This window comes from Synchytrium microbalum (genome assembly GCF_006535985.1).
Source record: "Synchytrium microbalum strain JEL517 chromosome Unknown SmJEL517_scf0003, whole genome shotgun sequence".
NCBI lineage: Eukaryota > Fungi > Chytridiomycota > Chytridiomycetes > Synchytriales > Synchytriaceae > Synchytrium > Synchytrium microbalum.
Genome location: NW_022158352.1, coordinates 643,944 through 663,324, shown reverse-complemented (window position 1 = coordinate 663,324; position 19,381 = coordinate 643,944). Strand labels below are relative to the sequence as shown.

The following is a 19,381-nucleotide window of genomic DNA, read 5'->3' as shown; positions in this document are numbered from 1 at the left end:
GCTACTAGTGATAGCGGTATGTATACTGCTGTTGATCTGTTGAAATTTGAAATCCAATCACTGGCTAGCTAGCTAGTTGAATCGAAATCTCTAGCACTTGCCGTGATTCAGACAATGCAAGACTCTAACCAAATTCCACTCTAGAAAGCCTGATACCATGGTCCTGGTTACTGGACCACCAGAAACAAAAGCATACTACTGTGATCATTAGACTCCTCTCTAGTGAACAATTTCCAGCACATCCACTACAGAGTAATTTGTAGTGGTGAACCTGACAGGACTCGACAAGGAATGCAGTGCTGCAAATGGTTCATACTGGCTGCTCTGGTTGCGCTAATGGAGGTGGGCTGTGCAAATCCATGTGGTGCTGCGTACACCTGGTTCGTCGATATTCACATATCGGCCAAACTCCTCCCAAACTCCAATTTCTGTTGTCGCCTTGGCCCAACTTGAAGAAGTCGCTTGCTCGTTGTTATGACGAGTTACGTTTCTTGTCGACTAGAAGTTTTTGCTAATTGGCTGTCACTGGTTGTCATTGCAAATCTCTTGAAACATAACAGAACTACTGACTAACACCCACTCTTCTTGAAACGATTAGAACTACAAGACCTACACCCCGGTATGATGTGCATACTTTCATGGTGAGTTTGCTGCTCGTGTTGAAAGCCCTTTGAAGACGTGCTTTTCATTGTGAGTTGAATCTGCTGCAAAATATATGATTGTCATTGTTTCTATCTCTTTTGGACTATCGTTTTCTCTTTTGAATTGCATTAGAACAGTTTTAATCGCATTTAGGCAAACCAAGCTGCCATACTAGTAAAAGGCCAGAAATGTATTCAGGCAAAAACCATTCTCCCCCAGCTGTTATACCACTTAACGCAGTCCCTTCACCTGCCTTGCGACAATCACCAGCAGCTTTAGCTCCCTTCGTCAACCCCAATAACACTGGTACCAAAAACAACCGTGCTGCCATAGTCGCTAGTACGTCGCTACGGTATAGGTCTTGGTATCGTTTGGGCTCGTGAACGCCAGAACTCGACTGTTAGTCACAAGACATTTAAAACCGATAGTTCTTTTGCTCCATCTCCTATTAGCAGCGGATGTGTCGGCTCCGGCTTCTGCCAGGTTATGTATTAAGCTCAAAACATGCGTGGGGGGGTTCAAAGATATTGTAGGTGACAAACGCGAGTCTGTTGATACTTTGGTTAGTGTTAAGGGAAAGGCATCTTTGTAGGAAGCTTGAGTGCTACAAAGAATTCGAAGTTATTTAAATATCCCATGTCTCCATGTCTTCGTATAAACCTGTGTGCTATATTACAACTGATTATGTTATATCCACAAATATACTACCAGCTATCGTACGTGGCATTTCACGGTTCTGATTTCTCGTTAGGCCACAGCGACGCAGTATAACGCAAGATTTCAAATCAAAGATGCAGGCTTTAACAAGGTATATTTAAATAAAGAATAATTTAACGTCTCAGAATTCCTCTACATGAATACGGCGAGTACCCACAGTCTTTACTAACCAAAAGAGATGTTAGATTTCAGAAAATACGGTCACAACACAGCTAAACCAATCAAGCATTCACATTACCTTTCGTGACATGTATCCAGCAGCTTGGCCATCTTTTTGATTCTTGAGGTTGGTAATATGCTGTAATTGTTCACTCATATAGTAGGGGTTGGCTGGAGATCCATCATGTCTCTCAGTGTCTTCACAGAAGCACAAGAAGATGGTATCAACAGCAATATGATAGATGTTCAAGAAGATGGATGAGATCAAGAAGGCTTCAAAGGCTACCAATAAAGCGGGTATAAACATAAAGTGGAGCTGCAAGTTTGATTCTTGCCAAGTAATTAAAAAGTAGGCCAAGAAGCCCATTCCGATGGTAATTACGAGACGACCCATGATGATGACAAAGTCGGCCACAAAGTTTACAGCTACTAGTCTCAAGCAGTTACGGGTGAGCAGACCAAATGCTCGACCAGCAGACTTGAAGAAGGCCTTTCCGTATACGGCGATTTCGATATAGGCTTCCCTGTTTATAAACTTGACAATCTTTTCGATGCATCCCATACAGCATTGAGTGCAAGCTAACAACCATTGCGCAGTCTTGTTTTGAGAAGCTTTAGCGGTATACTGGGCCTTGAATAAAAAGAATCGAATGGTTTCGACAATGGTAAGGAGTAATCCACCAAGACAGACAGATCCCAAGTGCCAAAAGATTGCGCGGAAGAAGGATCTAGTTACTGGCAATACTGGGAGAGCACGTTTGTCCCTGCACCAATACCATGAGGCGATACCACCAGCCAGCGTTATTTGATTGATACCAGAGATGACTGCCCATCCCCACAAGCAACCTACAAGATGATACCAGCCCATACCAGTGGAAGCGTTGGTAGCCGAGAAGGTGTATACACTGAGGGTGACTGGAGCAGTGGGACTGGCAATATATAGGAGAATGTAGACAAAGTAGACCATCAAGACGGCGGTAGCACCCCAAGTCCAGAAGGGGAAGAGTACTATTATTTGCATATATGTTTTAGTTCACCTGACATCATTCGCGTTCAAGAAGAACCATCATAAGACACTTACCAATGAGTGGCATCGCATTCATAGCCCGAGAAGCTTCTCGGATGACTTCCACACCAACACGTAATCGGTTACGCATAAAGATAGTCACCAAGAACAATACGACACCCAATACACACATGGCAATAAAGACACCCAGTGCAGCATACATTTCCCACTTGTCGACATTTTGTTGAGAGGCAACAGGGATGGCGTAAAAGGCGGTAGCACGAGCCCTCCAGTAAAAGTAGAGCCAGACAGCAAATCCATCAACGACGACGTTGGCAGCAATGATAGTAATCCAGACAAACAATCCGACAAACCATCTCATGAGGATTAAAAACAAGAAGGAGGATACTAGTGATACACCAGCACCACCTAATATATATGGCCAAGTCTTGACGATATCGGAGATGGCCAATACAAAGTCGCCACGTTCTGAAGAGACTAGAGATTGTAGGGTAATGTTTGTTCCACCTAGACTGATACTGAATGATGAGGCAGCTGCATTCCAGATATCGGCAGATACATTTGCCGATGGCATGCAACGGTTAAGTACGATGTCCGACTGGTATGTGAAGGCAGAGCAGAGTCCTGCAGATACGGCAGTAGATAGAGTGGATAAAGTCAATGGAAGCGTGACATTCATATCACAAATAGCAGTGGTGGTAGTGGATATAGCGGTGACGGTGGGACATGCAGCCACACAGACCGAGTCAGTGGTGAGAGGAGACAATGGGTTAATGTAGTATAGATATGGATAGTTGGTCAAGTCCGCTAGACTTGAGTTAATAAGGGCATTGTTCCAACCACAGTATTGTCCCTTTGAGTCTGTTGGAGCACTACATGAAATGAAGCGGGATATGAGTCAGATCAGCTTTCTAAATTTGAAGAACCACAGTAACAAAAAAGGAGAGTGAAATGGAATGGATTCTCACATGAGCTTTTGGGGATTTCCTGTCCTGATGGCCAAAGCGGCGACAACAAACATTCCAACCCAGTAGACGATGAATAGGGCCAAGAATATAATGTCCCTGCATCTTCGGTTAGCTTGAGGTCCAATAACCTCTGGATCGTAGCGAGGAGGTTCAGCGCTCACAGGAGACACAGCTCCATCACGTTTTCTTCCCATTATTGTTGAATATCTAGATGATCAAATTTGTAAATAGTTGAAAGACAAGGTCAAAGATGACTTGGCAACATTTCCAGCTTTGCACAGAAGTTGGTCGGAATGTTTCCAAAAAGCTTTCCAAACAATAAAATGATTGGTTGCTTGTGGTAACAAACAAAGAGAGACTGCGCCAAATAAGCGAGCATATTTCCACGACGATACCAAGCACAAGATCCTCTCCAAAAACGTAGTCTCGCCAACAACGACAAATGACCCTTTCATTCCTTCAAAACTCACAAACTCAGCAAATATTCAATCATATTGTAGCCGACGATGACAGCAGTTCAGATATCGCAGCTGGCTTCGTTTCGAGGAATTGGGCCAGACTGCCCTATGGATCTCCAAGTCGCTGGCAATAGTAGCTATGATTTGCAGAAAATAATATCACTCAGTAGGGAAGTGCTAAAGAAGAGTGGAAGCAGCCTATCCGAAGGAGAAAAGCTCAATATACAGGAACAGTTGATGATTGCTCTACTCGAAACTGGCAACGTAGAAACTGCTTTCGACACCTACAATGACATTGCTGCGAAATTCCCTGCTCAGAAATCACTCAGAACTACGGTAGATTCTAGCACTGGAATTCACCGTGCATAAAGTAAACGAGTAATATTTAACAGATTTCGTTTGTATTTTAGAGACTCTTTGGAATGTATCAGGAAGCAACAGGAGACCACGATGCAGCCTTCAAAACATATAAAAGTGCTCTCGACAGGGACGAAACATACCTACCCATCATACGTCGCGTAGTAGGTCTGATGATTGGTCGCGGCCAACGACCACAAGCCATAGAGCAACTCGTCAAATACTTGGACTCGTTTATGCAAGATGCTGAAGGCTGGCTACAAATATCTTCCCTATATCTAGCTGAAAACATGTATGCTCAAGCCTCATTTGCTCTTGAAGAACTCATCCTATTACGGCCTGGAAACCATTTATATCATTTACGTTACGCTGATGTACTGGGTACCATGGGTAATAACGTGTTGGCTCTGAAGCACTATTGCAGAGCAGTAGAACTGTCTACTGATAATGTACGAGGATTGTATGGTATGAGAATCACTATATCCAAATTAATAGCTGCTGTGAAGGTGCCGGGAAAGAGTAGAGGGTCGGATGCTGCTGAAGGGGCTCCGAGTCTAGAAACACTCCTAGACTTGTACAAGCTGACCGAGGAACGCTTGCAAGATGTCTATGGTTCGTCTGGGGCTAAAGCAACCATCTTTTCTATACTCAAAGCATGGTTTAGAAGCTCGCCCATTGTAAAATAAATCTAGCGTCTTACGTTATTCTCCTAAAATACAGCATATTCAACATAGTATCTTTATGAGGTTGATTTACTACATGTGATAATTAAACAAAGCACACTACTTTGTGAGGATTCCTGCATACATGTTTCGTTCTTTGGCAGCCCATGCCAGCTTCTTCTGACGAAGAAGCGTCTCTTCACGACGAATATCAGCCAGGGTATCGTCGGTGTCTTGTAATGTATGCTTGAGTACATATATATCTTGTTCTGCTAGTTCCAAATCACGTCCAATAGCAATATAAGCCTTGGCTCGTCGAAACCTGGCCTTGACATGATTTGGGTCTCGAGTAATCACTGCTGTACAAGATAAGATACTTGACTCGTAGTCTCCGAGCTTTAGAGTACACAGAGCATGATTCAGATGGGTCGATATATAGAGTTCATTATAGTCCTCAAGTGTCACGAAGTCCAATTCGGTTGTAGCGGAGTCAGTCGATTCACTAAGACGGTCTTGACGCAACTTTTCTCGTTCTAGATCCTGTATGGTACTACTTGTCTTTAGAGATTCCAGCAATATTACACTACGTTTCAGTATGGGTAGAGCTTCGTTCCATCGCCCTGCTTGACACAATTCTTTGGCACTGACACGTTTAGCGACGGCTTCATTCCATTTCTCAAGACTAGACATCTCCCATAGCTCACGCTCAAAGTCTTTGGGTGATTTGGCATCAATCAGAGTGATTTCAAACTCGAGTGGTGTAGTTGGGACGTGTATCAGATCCTTATGTTGATTCAATAGGGACGCAAACCCGTGTGCACAGCGAGGAGCACTACCCACTGATTTATCACGTTCCTGCCTTAATGCTAATTCCATCTGCACGTATCCCTACATCGTTGGAACCAGTCAACTTGCTAATCCCGAAACGATGAAAACGATTCAGATTCTTACATCAGTGTAGGGAGGCAGACAGAGGAACTTTGCAGTTTCACCGACACGCATAGTCTTTATACATTCCTCCATAGCAGGGACACTAAACTTCATCCCCATCCGAAGTTCAAACACACTTGATTCTCCAACCTTGACGCGTTTCGGTTTTGATTGTTCAGTGATGGGTAGAGGTATTATATCAGGTTCCTGATGGCATTTTCCATGCGACGATGAGCAATCGTGTTTATGCTCATTTTCGTGGTTACTACAACAAATCTTGTCGGATGATGAATTGTGTTGATGACATTCGTGTTTTGCGACAGGGGAGGGAGATGAGGGATCGTTCGGTGTAGACTCCAAGTCATGAGGTATGAATGTATAGGCGGTATATGCTATTTTGGCATTTGAGCCTCGTTCCCATACAGGGAATTGCTCACTAGCCGTTGTGAGGTTCTGCATCTTGACGATTCCACCATCTGGAGTGACGCGGCAACGAGGAACTATTACTGTAGGTGTCCATACTGGCAATTCAGATGGTTGCGGGGCCAACATCGCCTGGAATAGTTTAGGATCAAACGAAAATGAATTGGAATGTTTTTAAGAGATCTAGGAAATTTGAGTTGTAGTTTAACATAGCAGAAAAGAAATATTCACGCGTCAGTGTATTGAAATTCCGAGAGCTTCATTTCCGCTCGATGCCGTCTTCTCAACACACAGACTCGCGCAACTCAACATCCCACAGATTATAGCAAGGAAGACGAAGCAGAAGCAGCAGCCATTAGAAGTAGTTCTCGTATTGCTCAAGCTGCCTCATCCAAACAAGAAGAGCCCACAGCTGAAGCTTAAAGCTCAGATCTGTCTAGCGATGAAACTAATGTAGAAGCAATGCTGGCCACTGATAATGATGATCAAGACGATACCTATACTGAAGGACCTTCCAAAAATACTATTACTAAAGGTAGCAAGACTCGCAAAATGTGAGGTTTCTTGCCATCGTGTTCTGACACATTGCACCCATCAAACTTACAGGTGAATCGAAGTCGTTCTCATCATGTTTCGCCATATCCTGCTAAGACAAAACGTAGTAATAAAGGAAAGGAAAAGGCTACGGATGTCTAATCTCCTCCCTTGTTGCCACCCGAGATCCTAATTCTCATCTTCAAATACGTCAAGTCCATCTCGACTCTTGGACGGCTTGAACAGTCCAATCACCAATTCTACGACATCATCAAAGGCAGTCGATATTGAAGCTCCAACTCATCCACATATCACATTGAAGAAGGTCTTGTCAAGATCTTGGACAAGAAATGCCATTTTCTGTCCCAATACGCACTCGATACAGCTCTTTGAGTTTGGGTTTCGAGCTTGTGTGCCTTGTCGTGATGAACGGTGTGTTGTTCTCTCTTTGTGTGGGTATGACAAGAAACAAAGCTGTTCTTACGCGCCTCCTTCTTTTAAAGTGTTGGTGGATCAGTTCGTCACTAGTGTTCCTCACGATGCCTTGATCGGTCTGCTCCATACGACAGAGCAATTGTATCGTCGTATCTGGAGGACTTACTTGAAGACCGTTATCGAACAAATCACTGAAGCTTACAATCAAGCAGTCGCTGAGAATAGAGTAGAAGCTTGGACGGAGGAACAACGACAGCTGGGCATTCAAGTTGAAATGGAAGTGGATTCCCTTGAGGTGGCCTTCTACGAGTTTACTGCCCACGTGAAGAATCAAAAGAAATTAGAGCTGGATGCTATTAGGCAAGATCGGGAGAGGGAGATGATCGATCGTTGTAATGACATGGTATGTTACTGCCCTTCGAGACTGCAGCTTTTTGTCTTCTCACATGCAAGAGTATATGGAGGACGTATAAATTTAACACTGTTACGTTGCGAGTGTTACCTGCAAAAGGGAACTCTTCGATGAATGCGATGTAAATAGCCGTCAAGTTTTGCAACATTTGTCTTTTCATTGGACTGCTTTTGTCCTGCTGATCGTGTTCGCTCAAAACTCAGACTCACTTTGCTCAGCTCTAGGTCCAAGCCTCCGGAACAGTTGATGAGCACATCAAACTAATCCGTATCTAGTTCTTACTCGATCGAAGTAGTTAAGAGGGCCGCATTTCCAGCTGGACAAGGTGTTAAGGTGTGTTATTGATCTGCAGCGATTTGGTTGCAGAGATGCCAGCATAAATCGCTATTTGGTGGTTGTGAATATGTCATCATAACTTTAATGACATGAAATTAAGTCTTCTCTGCTCTGTTTCTCGCCTTTCTTATTGTTTATTGCCTGGAACATGTCGACATTAAATGTGTTTTCTGACCGACTTGTCTTTTAATAGATAGGCACATAATAACAACGGCATATGATAGCACTACTATAAAGAATTCGAACATGGATACTCCTCCTCGTCTATATTTACCCGTACCGGTTCTCGATTGCATCATCGAGTATACCGATGCCCAAAACATCTTATATGCAGCAGCTTTGGTATCAAAAGAACGGAATATGGCAGCAATCAGAAAAGTGTATAAAACCGTCGACATTTGTTGTAATGGCTTTATGGGGTCATTGAACTGGATACTTCAAGCCCCGTCGCCTTCCAACCCAATATACAGCCAGTTCCCGTTGAATTATGCGAAAAATCTCATTGCACATACATGGCCAGAAAACGCGGTCCAGGAGACCCGTCCTGTTGTAGGAAGGAGCATCAGATCATGTTCTGTGAACCTAAAGTCACTCGATATAAAAGCAGACCAGCTCTCCTTATTGGATTATGTATCAACGTCTTTAGTAGCTTTGACTTTACATACAGCTTCTGACGAAGATATGAAAACCTCACGCTCGGTCTCGGCCACGCTAGGTCTAGATTTGCTGCCAATCGTCCCAACTTACGTGCATTCGATTTACTGGTATAAAGGAAGCGCTGAATAGATGGACTCTGTGTAGCTGAATAGTAGAGCTCCCTTACAGTCTAGACGGTTCTCGTTTTACATCGTTCGTTTGTTAGGACGATCTTCATCCAGTTGAGTCGTGATGGCCTGGACAGGGACTACTTTGTTTGGAAACGGAATAACGGATGGCATTCCAAGAAATTTTCTTAATAAAGTTACATTCAGGAAGAGGAATACAACTTGCTGATGAAACCGCCTCGTACATTGTTATTGCCTATTCGTTTTCGTGGTACTATCAATGTCAGTCTACAGACGTACAATCGGCACTCGATTTCGTCGAATCCACTGCCGTATCAACACTTGTGCATGACTTTGAAGTAATATTATTATTGTCGCCAGACAATCCCCTACACAAATACGATTAAACTCCCTCGCCCACCACCCTACTTAATCAGTTCCTTCAGCACGATCCAAGGCATTCCTTATTTCCATTGTGAGACTGGCAATTGCTGTGTCAAATTTGTCCAAATTGTCTTGGACGTAACTGAAGTCTACGTAAAGCAGCCCGGCGGTAATCATATCAACTAGGGGGCCCGGTGAATAGCCATTGGATATTCGGCAGGGTACAATAGGCTTTCGGCGATGTGCAGCAAAAGCAAGTTCTCGTTTACAATTGACACTCCTCTATGTATCAAAGACTGAATGAACTGACTCTGACTCTGACATAAAAGCACGAGGGCTTTGACAAATTCAAGCCGCTTACCTCATATCCAGGAGATAGGATTGGACAAAAGATTCGGCTTCCACTGACCGAATTGGCCATCCACTCTAGCATGTTCCCGCTGAGAGAAGAAACATCCATACACAGCTTGAACCCGTGGTCTTCAAGAGCCTCCTTTATTTGCAGCACAGTGTCCTGGAACTCCCAGCTAGGAAGGGAATGTTAAAGTCTGGGTGCTGCCGATTGCCGGTGTAGTCAAACTTACTGGTAACTAATGAACACATCCCACTCTTCTTGGGGAGGCGTAATGGAGGACCGCATTGAGCCACCGCTCAACGAGAATTGGTATTTCCTCCGGGCGGAAATGAGTGCGGGTGCCAGCCTGCAAACGAAAGTGTCAAACACAATTTCAGCAAACTTCAATCAAGCGCAGAAGAGATCGTAACTGGGCAACCAACGATGGATCGGGCAACATTAGAGCCTGCAGGCTGTAGATCTTGGCCATGATACTTCGGATAGAAGTGTTTACCATGTTGCCTAAAGGTAACTCGTCCGGAAAGCGTTCGACCGTAAAATCGTCGAAAGGCTCCAAAACATTCCTCTTAGCACCGGCGATGGTGTATACTGTTGGTCGTCCGACAAAGATAGGTACCACCAGCTGCCCAGTGGTCAAAGTGGTTTCCCACTATTATTGAAAGTACATTTCTCTGAATTTTGTCAATTTACTGGTAATAAAAGTACAGAAATCTGGCTGAAATGGGATCAAAGTCACTTTACCTCGAGCAGCATGTTGTCTTGGGTCTGGTGAGCTTTTAGGACACCTCCCAAGGACCTTTCCGAGCATAGCAAAATAACCACTTTGGAGGCATGTAAAGCAGCAAGGAAGCCTTCCTTCCATGGCAACCCTGGGGCGAGACAATTATAATCCAAAAAGGCGTGGGTCGACTTGCCAGTCACGAACTGTTGGTTGAGGATTCTGGCCAGGGACATTGCAAGGGGTTGATCCGTGCGTTGACGGTAGCTGATGAAGAAATCATGCTCCTTGAAACCTATGTCTGGGTGTTATCATCATATTTGTTTTTTGATTTGTTGGACTTGGAGTATAATTTGCCTGCAACACATCGCCAGTCCGGAGCCGATCCACTCACGCGCTCCGCGTGCTCCTCCGCCATCGCTTGCTCCAGCGCTGTTCACTGGCAGTACGATGTTTTAGCTACTCTAGTGTATGAAAGATGAGTGCTCAGCCCTGTTTGAGTGAAGATAAAGACGGTGTTATCAGATCGTCTATAATACGTCCTTCTTCAACCTACTATTGCTCTTGTCACCGAGGTACCTAGTTAGTAGTCCACAGGCTGATTGCCACAAGGATTGTAAAAAGTAGGCCAACTTTGTGTTTTGCAAACGCAAAAAAAAATACGAGAAAGAGAGCACAAAATAGAGACCTTGCGCAGACCCATTTTTATGTAAATAGCTGAAGTAGGAAGGATTGGAAGGAATATTATATGAGCCAAAGGAGAGGAATTATATTCATAACCCTGGTTCATAACATGCGTGTTGTCGCTTTCGAGCTTTGTCTTGACATCTATTCACACGCGAAAGCTAACGAGACCTTGCACATTGAGACTGCCTTTGCTTGTTTGGCGATAGGTACCAAGTCATCAGGTACGTAAGTTTAGGCTTGATATGATAATTTAGCTGTTGAACCTCGTTCTCCTACTGGAAATTTGCTGACAAAATCGAGCGTGACTGTAGACGAGTTACTTTGCTGCACGTACCAGCAATCAAGCCACCAATTTGCAGATCCCTTCGTCTACGAAACTTTAAAATAAGGCTCCTTTGCTCCCTCTCGCGCTTTGACAAATGGTAAGTCATCAAAGTCATCGCATTTGCTCAAGTTGCTGCTGAAGTTTCTATTGCCATTCGATGAACTATAGCCTGAATTACCAGAAGTAGAACGTGCTCGCAAAATAATTCACGGTTTTTGTGGATGCAAAGTCTTGAAATGTCTGACTGTAGAAGACTCGCTAGTATTTAGTGGAATATCACATACAGATTTCGCTAAAGCTCTTGTTGGACGAACGATTACATCGACTGGAAGACACGGCAAGAACTTTTGGATATCGCTGGATCAAGCTCCTCACGCTGTAATGCATTTTGGAATGACGGGGTAAGCGGGAACGTGGAATGCCTGCAGTGTTTAGATTTAAATTGACGTCCATTTTTTTAGCTCTATTCTCGTCAAAGGTCAGAAAGGACTCGAATATAAGGACTTCAAGACAGACTCTGAGACTTGGCCTCCTCGCTTCCACAAATTTATTCTTGTCTTGTCTAATGGCAGCGAACTCGCCTTTGCAGATGCCAGAAGGCTCGCCAGAGTCAGGATTGTAAACGATATTTTGAATGAGCCTCCAATATCCGAACTCGCACCAGATGCATATTTGAATCCCCCATCGCTACCCGTCTTTCTTTCACAAACGAGTAAACGGAATGCACCAATCAAATCTATACTGCTTGATCAGAATGCTATTGTTGCTGGTATTGGTAATTACCTTGTAGATGAGATACTTTACCAAGCACATGTGCATCCGGGCCAGCATGGTTCTGTGCTTTCAAAAGAAGAGGCTGGCAATATATTGACTAAGATGGCGGAAATACTCAAAGTCGCTGTTGAAGCGAATGCTGACTTTCATCAATTCCCACAAGACTGGTTATTTCATCACCGGTACGTCGTCTATCGGAATAAGAACCATCAACAATTTTGACTGAAGCGTTGTATTTAGATGGGGTAAAGGCAAGGGCAAGTTGAGTGCAACATCTAGTGGTCAAAAGATTATTTTTGAGACTGTTGGTGGACGAACCAGGTAAACCCATACTCGCTTTGAACAGATGACGGTCTAATGATGCTCAATGCCCTCAGCAACATCTAGTGCCATTGTTCCTGAGGTTCAAAAGCTCAGGAAGAAGAAGAGAAAAGCTGACGATGATGGTGCTGATGAAAACGAAGAGGATGATGAAGATGATGCAGAAGAGCCATCTGAAGCAAAAGAGTCCCTTCCAAAACAGAGAAAGCAAAAGGCTCCCGCCAAAAAGGTTGGATATTAAGTTTGCGATTATGTCTATGCAAAGGCTCACTGGTCAAGACTGCCCACTTCCTTAGAAGGCTAAAATAACCAAGAAGGGAAAAGAAGTGGTAGAAGCAGAGGTTGTGAAAGAGGAGGTCGAGGACTCTGCGTTGATTGCTGAACATTCAGAGGTCGCTGAGGTCCCAGTTCCTGTATGTTGTAGTTCTCCATATTTCCATTATCCATATTATCTCACAGTGATATAAATATTAGAAGCCTGTCCGCGGTAGGAAGAAGAAGGTGGACACTGTAGTTATCAAAGAATCTGTTATCAAAGAATCTGCTGCTACTACCACAAAAATCAAATCCAGATCAACAAGGTCAACTGTTTCAGCAAGCAAGAATGTGAAGGAAGAGGTTGAAAAGGAAGAGGTTGTTGTCGAGCAGAAGGTAATTCGTAAGACTCGAGGCAAAGCAAAGGGCTGATTTGTTAGATATACAAATAACGTTTCCTTCTCTAAAATAAATTGCTTGTCTATACCCGTATACACTCGAGCCGATTTACGTAGTCAGTTTCGTTTTTATTTCTTCAGATTGTACAGAATTCTTTACTACAATTGAGCTTTTTGTTTGGCAACTGCATCGTCAAGAGCAGTTGGAATAAGATGCTTCAACACGAAAGCATATTCAGAGCTGTACTCCAAAAAGGCAGCGTATCTGCCGCTGGAGCCAAAGTGTCCGGCACCCATTTTACAATCAAACATGATTTCCTAAAGAGGTTTCTTGTTGAGATCCAACAAAGAAGACAATGTGACTGGATATTCGTTTTCAACTCACATGGTCACCATTCATTTTCATATCTCGCAACTTGGCTACCCACTTGGCAGGCTATGCATTGGTTAAGTTGGATTAGTTTCCATTCGGTCATGTCTCCAACAAAATAACATATGCCACCAACCTCCCAGTATGCAACCCTTGGGTCATTCAAGCCAGCCTTAACCAAGAGGTGAGGGAACTATCAAGAAGACATGGTCAAGTTTAATTATTTGAGATGCAAGAACCCGAGATCAAGAGATACCTGAGCTCCTGCAGGGACATTATCGTAGGGAGAGTACGAAAGCATGTAGTTAAAGTACTCGATATCGTTGGGGTCACCCCACTCTTCACTACGAGAAGGGTAGCAATTTAGAATGAATGGCGTAATAATATGTAACTTAGCTTGAAAGGGAGCACTCACTATTCGTTTACTGTCAAAGGAATGCTTGGATCCTACATTCGCGAAGTCCCGTTAATTGTTGAGTAATTGAAAGTCTTCTCCACAACTCTTCGAGTTACCATCATGGTGTTGATGACATCGACGAATGGGACGCCTGCCAGTGCGACTTTACTGATGTCCGGTTTGAGATTGAGCACTGCGCCCATCAAAAGTCCACCAGCGCTTCGCCCCTCGATTGCCATATTTTCGTGTGTTGTTATCTTCTCTTTGACAATGTAATCAGCAGCCAAAACAAAGTCTGTGAATCTATTGGGGTTTGAAAAAGTGGTGTAAGCATCGTAGAAATCCTGCTGCTTCGACTTATAGCAAGCAGATTTACGAAGCTCGAGCAGAGGCAGGCAGGTTTACAAACTCTATGGCGCTCACGTGTTTTTCTTGTTCAAGAATTTCCCAACCTCATACCAAGCTCTGCCACATTCACCACCACCACGTATATGAGCTATACAATACACGACACCTAGGGGTTTGTTGTTGTTGCAATGAAACATGGTGCTAAAATGTAAATTTTTGGGGTTGTGACTGACCGCGATCCACATACGAAAAAATCTTTTGGTTGAAGTCAGGGTCAATGCAAATTCCATAACTACCATATCCATAAAGAAATCCTGGAGAAGAACCATCTAAACAACAAAAGCAACTTTAAGTCACAGGTTTGAATAGTAAGCCTTTCCATACTGAAGAAAAAACGGATTCGCGACTTTGCATCGACATGTCAAACCTTGTTTGAATTTATCCTTTCTGAAAATGACTGAAATAGGGATTTTATCAATCACTGGAGTATCATATGGTGCAGCTACTTGATATTCTGGAGGTATAGGAGCCCAAAGTCGTTTAGTCTCATACAGACTAGGGTCAAAGTTGGGACACGGCTACAAGAACAGCAAAAAGATCTTTATTAATTCAAAAGGTGGCTGGATCGTTGTCTACGGAGAAAAATGGCCCTGTTAGCAAGCTTACAGTTTGCTTCAAAAGTTTCTTCTCTCTGGTCTTCATGTCGTATTCCAGGGATTGGGGAGGATTGATTGGCGTTGAGAAGGAGAATCGAAGCTTTGACGAGTGAAATTCTTGGACACCCGAATCCGCTTGCATCGTGAATAAAGCGTCGGTGACTCCAATATAATGCTGTGGCGAGGTCGAATCAAATCTTCCAGATGCGTTGGTTTCCAATACTCGAATACGAGTCAATGCTTCAGATCGTTCAGTAACTGTCATAGAACGACGTTAAATTAGTTCCTTCATAAGGGACGAAAATTTCAAAACTCAAGATTTCAAAACTCACTAACTAGATGATCTGCAAACGGAATAACAGAAGTGAGATACTTAAATGGATCGTATGGTAATACGTCTACCCAATTCTCGACGGAAGTTGCATCCTAAAAGTAGTCGTGTGAGCCACTCCACCTACAAAAATAGAGATCGCGACTTGGACTCACCAATGGGCAAGAAACCAACTTGTAGTTCAAACATTTCAAACCAGCATTCGTCAAGATCAAGAAGCGGTCATTGTGATGGTCCACTTTGTACTTGTGTTTGAATTCTCGAGGTATAAACTCCTTCATCACTGGATTGGCATCATTCAAGTCCAAGACCCAAGTCTGCGACGTCAAGCTGCTTGACGATGTGATAAACATGAATCTTTCTGACATCGATTTACGAAGGTACACCGAAAACTTCTCATCTGTTTCCTCATATAATTTCACATCGTCCACCGTTGGAGTTCCTAATACGTGTTTATAAACGGCGAACGATCTGTGGATACTGTCCAAAGTAGTGTAGTAGAGGGTCTTGTTATCATTAGCCCATTCTACATCACCAGATGAGTTGCCAATGGCATCAGCTTCATAGATATGTCCAGTAGCTAGATTTTTGAAGTGGACCGTGTGGACTTCATCGCCAGCGGTATCCAGAGCATATGCCAGCATGGAGTTATCCAAGCTCTGAGCAAGGCCGCCCAAAGTGACATAGTCGAATTTCATCAGGTTGAGGTCGAGATATACTTCTTCAGGAGCTTCCAAACTTGCTCGTTTTCGACACTGCAGCCGATATTGTTTTCCTTTCTCAGTTCTGGAGTAATAATAATATCCATTTTTGTGGACGGGGACAGTATCCTACAAGAAGTTCGAGTTGTCATCAGCTTTTGTTGGACGTGGCTATTTGATCATCGCATTTGATTCATATGGACGCATGAGTAGCACATACATCATCCTCTTGAATTCTCGAGAGGAATTCATTGTAGACCATGTCCGACAGCGGCTTCAATGGCTCTCTAGTTGCTACATCGAAATACTTGTTTTCCAAGTTCAAATGTTCAATGATTTCTGGCTTCTTTTCCTTATTCATATCCTTCATCCAATGATAATTGTCCACAGGTAATGCCTTGCCATGATATGTATGTATATACGGTTCCTTTCGAGCTACAGGAGGCATCACTTTCGATGACATTGTTCGTCTTTGGTAATCTGAGTTCCAGGTTTGATGACTGATGGATCTAGTGAAAGGAAGGAGACAGCAGTAATTTACTGACGGAATTAACGTTAGCTGTTGTCCAATTCGTCTGCTCAACATACGACACACGCAGCACCAATGCAAGCGAACGTTTACCAATGTCAAAGATTGGGGGTTTTAGAATATTAGATTCTCTTTTATATTTACTTCTATCTACTCGTATTTCCTGTTAACACGTCAATTTATCAATCAAACCTACTAACACGCACGCAGTGCGGTGGGGTTGCGACGTTGCGACGCCGTTTGCAAATGAGACCTTCGTCGTGATTTGTTCCTCTCCATCCTCAACAGAGATTATGTAGCCAAGGTCATCCTCTTGGTAGAAAGATTCCAAAGATTCCCTCATCACTACCTTTTGCCCAACAAGAAATGGCAGAATCGTGGTTCTTAGAAGGAGTTTACTAATACAGAGGTGCAAATCGAACGTCTGATGTTTGATTTCAAGCATCAACTGAGGAGCTTTTACTTGCTTGGTCGAATTCTAACATCAGTGAAGCCGTAGTTGTAAATGTTTCTTTACAACCGCTGCAGATATTAGCTTTGCGTCCATGTTTGATTTGAAAATTTTGAGCTTGGCCTCTTGTTCAGTAAGGCAGAGCGAGCTAGAGAAGTAGCATACCCTCCGCCTATTCTCTACTACGCGAGTCTCTCTGTTGTCGTCCAAGACCTGACGAGTTCAAATTGAAACAGTCGATGCCGCCGTCAAATTTTCAAACCTGTACTCTACTTTTTTTCTATTTGTCTAAGGTTTCCCTTTCAAATACTAAAACACTACCTAATAGACGCTTTGGAGGGACACAACACGGTTCGTCGTCCTCTTCATCCTCTGCATCTTCTCGAGGTATAATCTCAACCACACCATCTTTGCAGGCAAAGTATTCCTCGTCGCAATCACATGCAAAACTAAATATGATGTCACTCATGTCCAACCTTTGAGAATGATATTCATGGCGACTTTAGGATGGATTCATGGCCATTACCCCCCATGAATCCATCATCATGAGTTGTTAATAAATATTGCACAAACCGATTGTACATAAGACATCAAACGTAATCGTGTTGATGTCTGAATGGTTTCCTTGTTGCTTGCATTCTTGCTTGTAAACGTTCCAAATTATCAAACATCCAAAAGTTGGTGTTGACGACTATCAATTTCTCGTTCGATCCACAACTGTTTCAGACCATGCCAACACCTCAGACATCGTCATTTATAGTGTGGGGTCCTACAGATATGGCTCCTCGTTGCCCTTTCTGCAGATGCTGGTATCGGGAAAATGTTTGTGAGCAAACTCAGTATGAGAACGAGGGTCAAACGCCAAAAGACATTATGCAGCCTATAATTTTATTCCTGATGACTTGGAATCTATGGCCAAACCACCGGCGGCAGCCTCGGTGCGTTATCTCGCGCTGTGTGCAGTATTCAAGGGACGAGTGAAGTACAAGCAAGTACAAGGACGCAAGGATGACCGGTGAGTGCACACGTATTACGTTTTCCTTGGTATACAGCTTGTTGTATTTTTTACTTTGTCTGTGATATATGTATTAAACCTATAAGACACCATTCGCGATCTATCTATACTCAACATAAAGCATCACAAACCATCTCAAAGCTCCATTTCACACTCTGATTCATCCTCCTCCGCTTGATCGTCATCAAGATAACGCACACTAACACCACTGTCTTCATAGATTAATTCACGACAACAATCCCCATCAAGTTTGAAAATAAGCCCGTTCATGTTGAGCCTTTGAGAGTGATGTTGAAGGGAGTGTCGTAGTAGCTCGTGAGGCCCATACCATCGTGGCTTCCATTCTTCAGTCAGAGTGCTACCAGCCTTATGTGCTATACAGTCTCTACATGCGAATTCCAAACAGTGCACTGCAGCGTCACAGTCTTCACTTGTGAGCATGTTGTGCACGTTTGCGAAGAAAGGAGAAGCTGCCATTATTGCACCATCTGATACACCGATTGTTGGAGTTTGAGTACCGTGGCATTTTACTATATGTTTCAACATCTCTGCGATGGGAAGGTTCTTTGCTAGAGGGCAGGTACGGCAAGTATACATGTGTCGGTACATACTAGATGGATTTTGCTGGGTGCTTGGCCGTGGCAAAGCAAAATCATCGGGGATTCCGCGATGACTATGTTCAAGAGGATTATGTGCTAGACGACAGATGCTACTTTCGATATGATCCAAGACAGCCTTTATATTCTTAACCAACCCGCTGGAGAGACCACGGACGGTAGAAGGTAGAGACAATATAGAAGGGAACTTCATATCGGTTCTGGCATCATGGAGAATTTCATGGAAGTGTTGTTTGAGATTGACTTCCATTAAAGCCTGTTTTATCAGGTGACGATGGTCCTGACAGTTTTCTGTGGCCTTGTCAACGATGCTGGGCCAAGAGAGACGAAGAGTGGTGAGTCGCTTGGCTAAGGCGTCTGGGTTGAGAGTACGTCCTGATAGAAGTTTAACTACCACATCCTGTAATGTAATAGTGTAAGGAAAAAACTATTCTTCGTCGCCACGACGGCTGGCGGAAATACGACTTACATCGACATAACCGCAATCGTTTTGATGAGATTCAAATAGATGTTGAGTCATATCATTGACTGTCATCAACTTGATGTTCGTCATAGCATCATTACAGTCACTACAATAATATGAGAGAGACGCGAGTTCCTCCTTTGACAGCTGCAACCGATTCATCAATGCTTCTTCTACACGACTTCGTTCTGTGCTTATCATGGATACCCACATGGACACGTCTGTCTTCCAATCCTTGAAAGCAATTTTTGTGGCAAGTTTGTAGACGGATTGTAATAGTGGTTTGAAAACCAGCAAGGTATCCTTATTGGCATTTGCAGTTGCAGGTAAGTCCCTGGCGTGGTCGTTGATGGCTGCTTTTATCGATTCCATACGAGACAGACTTTCCGATTCACGGATACAAGAAGTTTCATGTAATCCCATTTTGGACTAGAACAGATAGAAACGAGGTTAGTACATCTT

The 19,381-nt window shown here is 43.4% G+C and overlaps 5 protein-coding genes across 5 annotated transcripts; 2 read left to right on the top strand and 3 right to left on the bottom strand.

Moving 5' to 3' along the window:
• Window positions 1-1,480: 1,480 nt before the first annotated feature.
• Window positions 1,481-3,707, bottom strand: SmJEL517_g00954 (uncharacterized protein; the record flags this gene model as incomplete). The annotated part of the gene is made up of 4 exons (XM_031166882.1): window positions 1,481-1,519; window positions 1,598-2,526; window positions 2,600-3,417; window positions 3,514-3,707. 4 exons carry the CDS (start codon window positions 3,705-3,707, stop codon window positions 1,481-1,483), a joined length of 1,980 nt encoding a protein of 659 aa, XP_031027023.1.
• A 312-nt stretch (window positions 3,708-4,019) lies between these two features.
• SmJEL517_g00953 (uncharacterized protein) lies at window positions 4,020-5,014 on the top strand (the record flags this gene model as incomplete). The annotated part of the gene is made up of 2 exons (XM_031166881.1): window positions 4,020-4,307; window positions 4,382-5,014. 2 exons carry the CDS (start codon window positions 4,020-4,022, stop codon window positions 5,012-5,014), a joined length of 921 nt encoding a protein of 306 aa, XP_031027028.1.
• Window positions 5,015-5,110: 96 nt separating this feature from the next.
• Window positions 5,111-6,472, bottom strand: SmJEL517_g00952 (uncharacterized protein; the record flags this gene model as incomplete). The annotated part of the gene is made up of 2 exons (XM_031166880.1): window positions 5,111-5,878; window positions 5,942-6,472. The coding sequence occupies 2 exons, from the start codon at window positions 6,470-6,472 to the stop codon at window positions 5,111-5,113; spliced, it is 1,299 nt and encodes a 432-aa protein (XP_031027029.1).
• A 4,915-nt stretch (window positions 6,473-11,387) lies between these two features.
• On the top strand, window positions 11,388-13,075 carry SmJEL517_g00951 (uncharacterized protein; the record flags this gene model as incomplete). The annotated part of the gene is made up of 7 exons (XM_031166879.1): window positions 11,388-11,390; window positions 11,462-11,694; window positions 11,755-12,249; window positions 12,308-12,388; window positions 12,455-12,617; window positions 12,685-12,801; window positions 12,863-13,075. The coding sequence occupies 7 exons, from the start codon at window positions 11,388-11,390 to the stop codon at window positions 13,073-13,075; spliced, it is 1,305 nt and encodes a 434-aa protein (XP_031027026.1).
• Window positions 13,076-13,200: 125 nt separating this feature from the next.
• On the bottom strand, window positions 13,201-16,307 carry SmJEL517_g00950 (uncharacterized protein; the record flags this gene model as incomplete). Its single annotated transcript, XM_031166878.1, has 13 exons — window positions 13,201-13,359; window positions 13,427-13,477; window positions 13,548-13,604; window positions 13,668-13,755; window positions 13,827-13,858; window positions 13,925-14,111; window positions 14,232-14,322; window positions 14,390-14,485; window positions 14,584-14,734; window positions 14,823-15,070; window positions 15,145-15,238; window positions 15,299-15,973; window positions 16,065-16,307. 13 exons carry the CDS (start codon window positions 16,305-16,307, stop codon window positions 13,201-13,203), a joined length of 2,172 nt encoding a protein of 723 aa, XP_031027027.1.
• Between the last annotated feature and the right edge of the window lie 3,074 nt (window positions 16,308-19,381).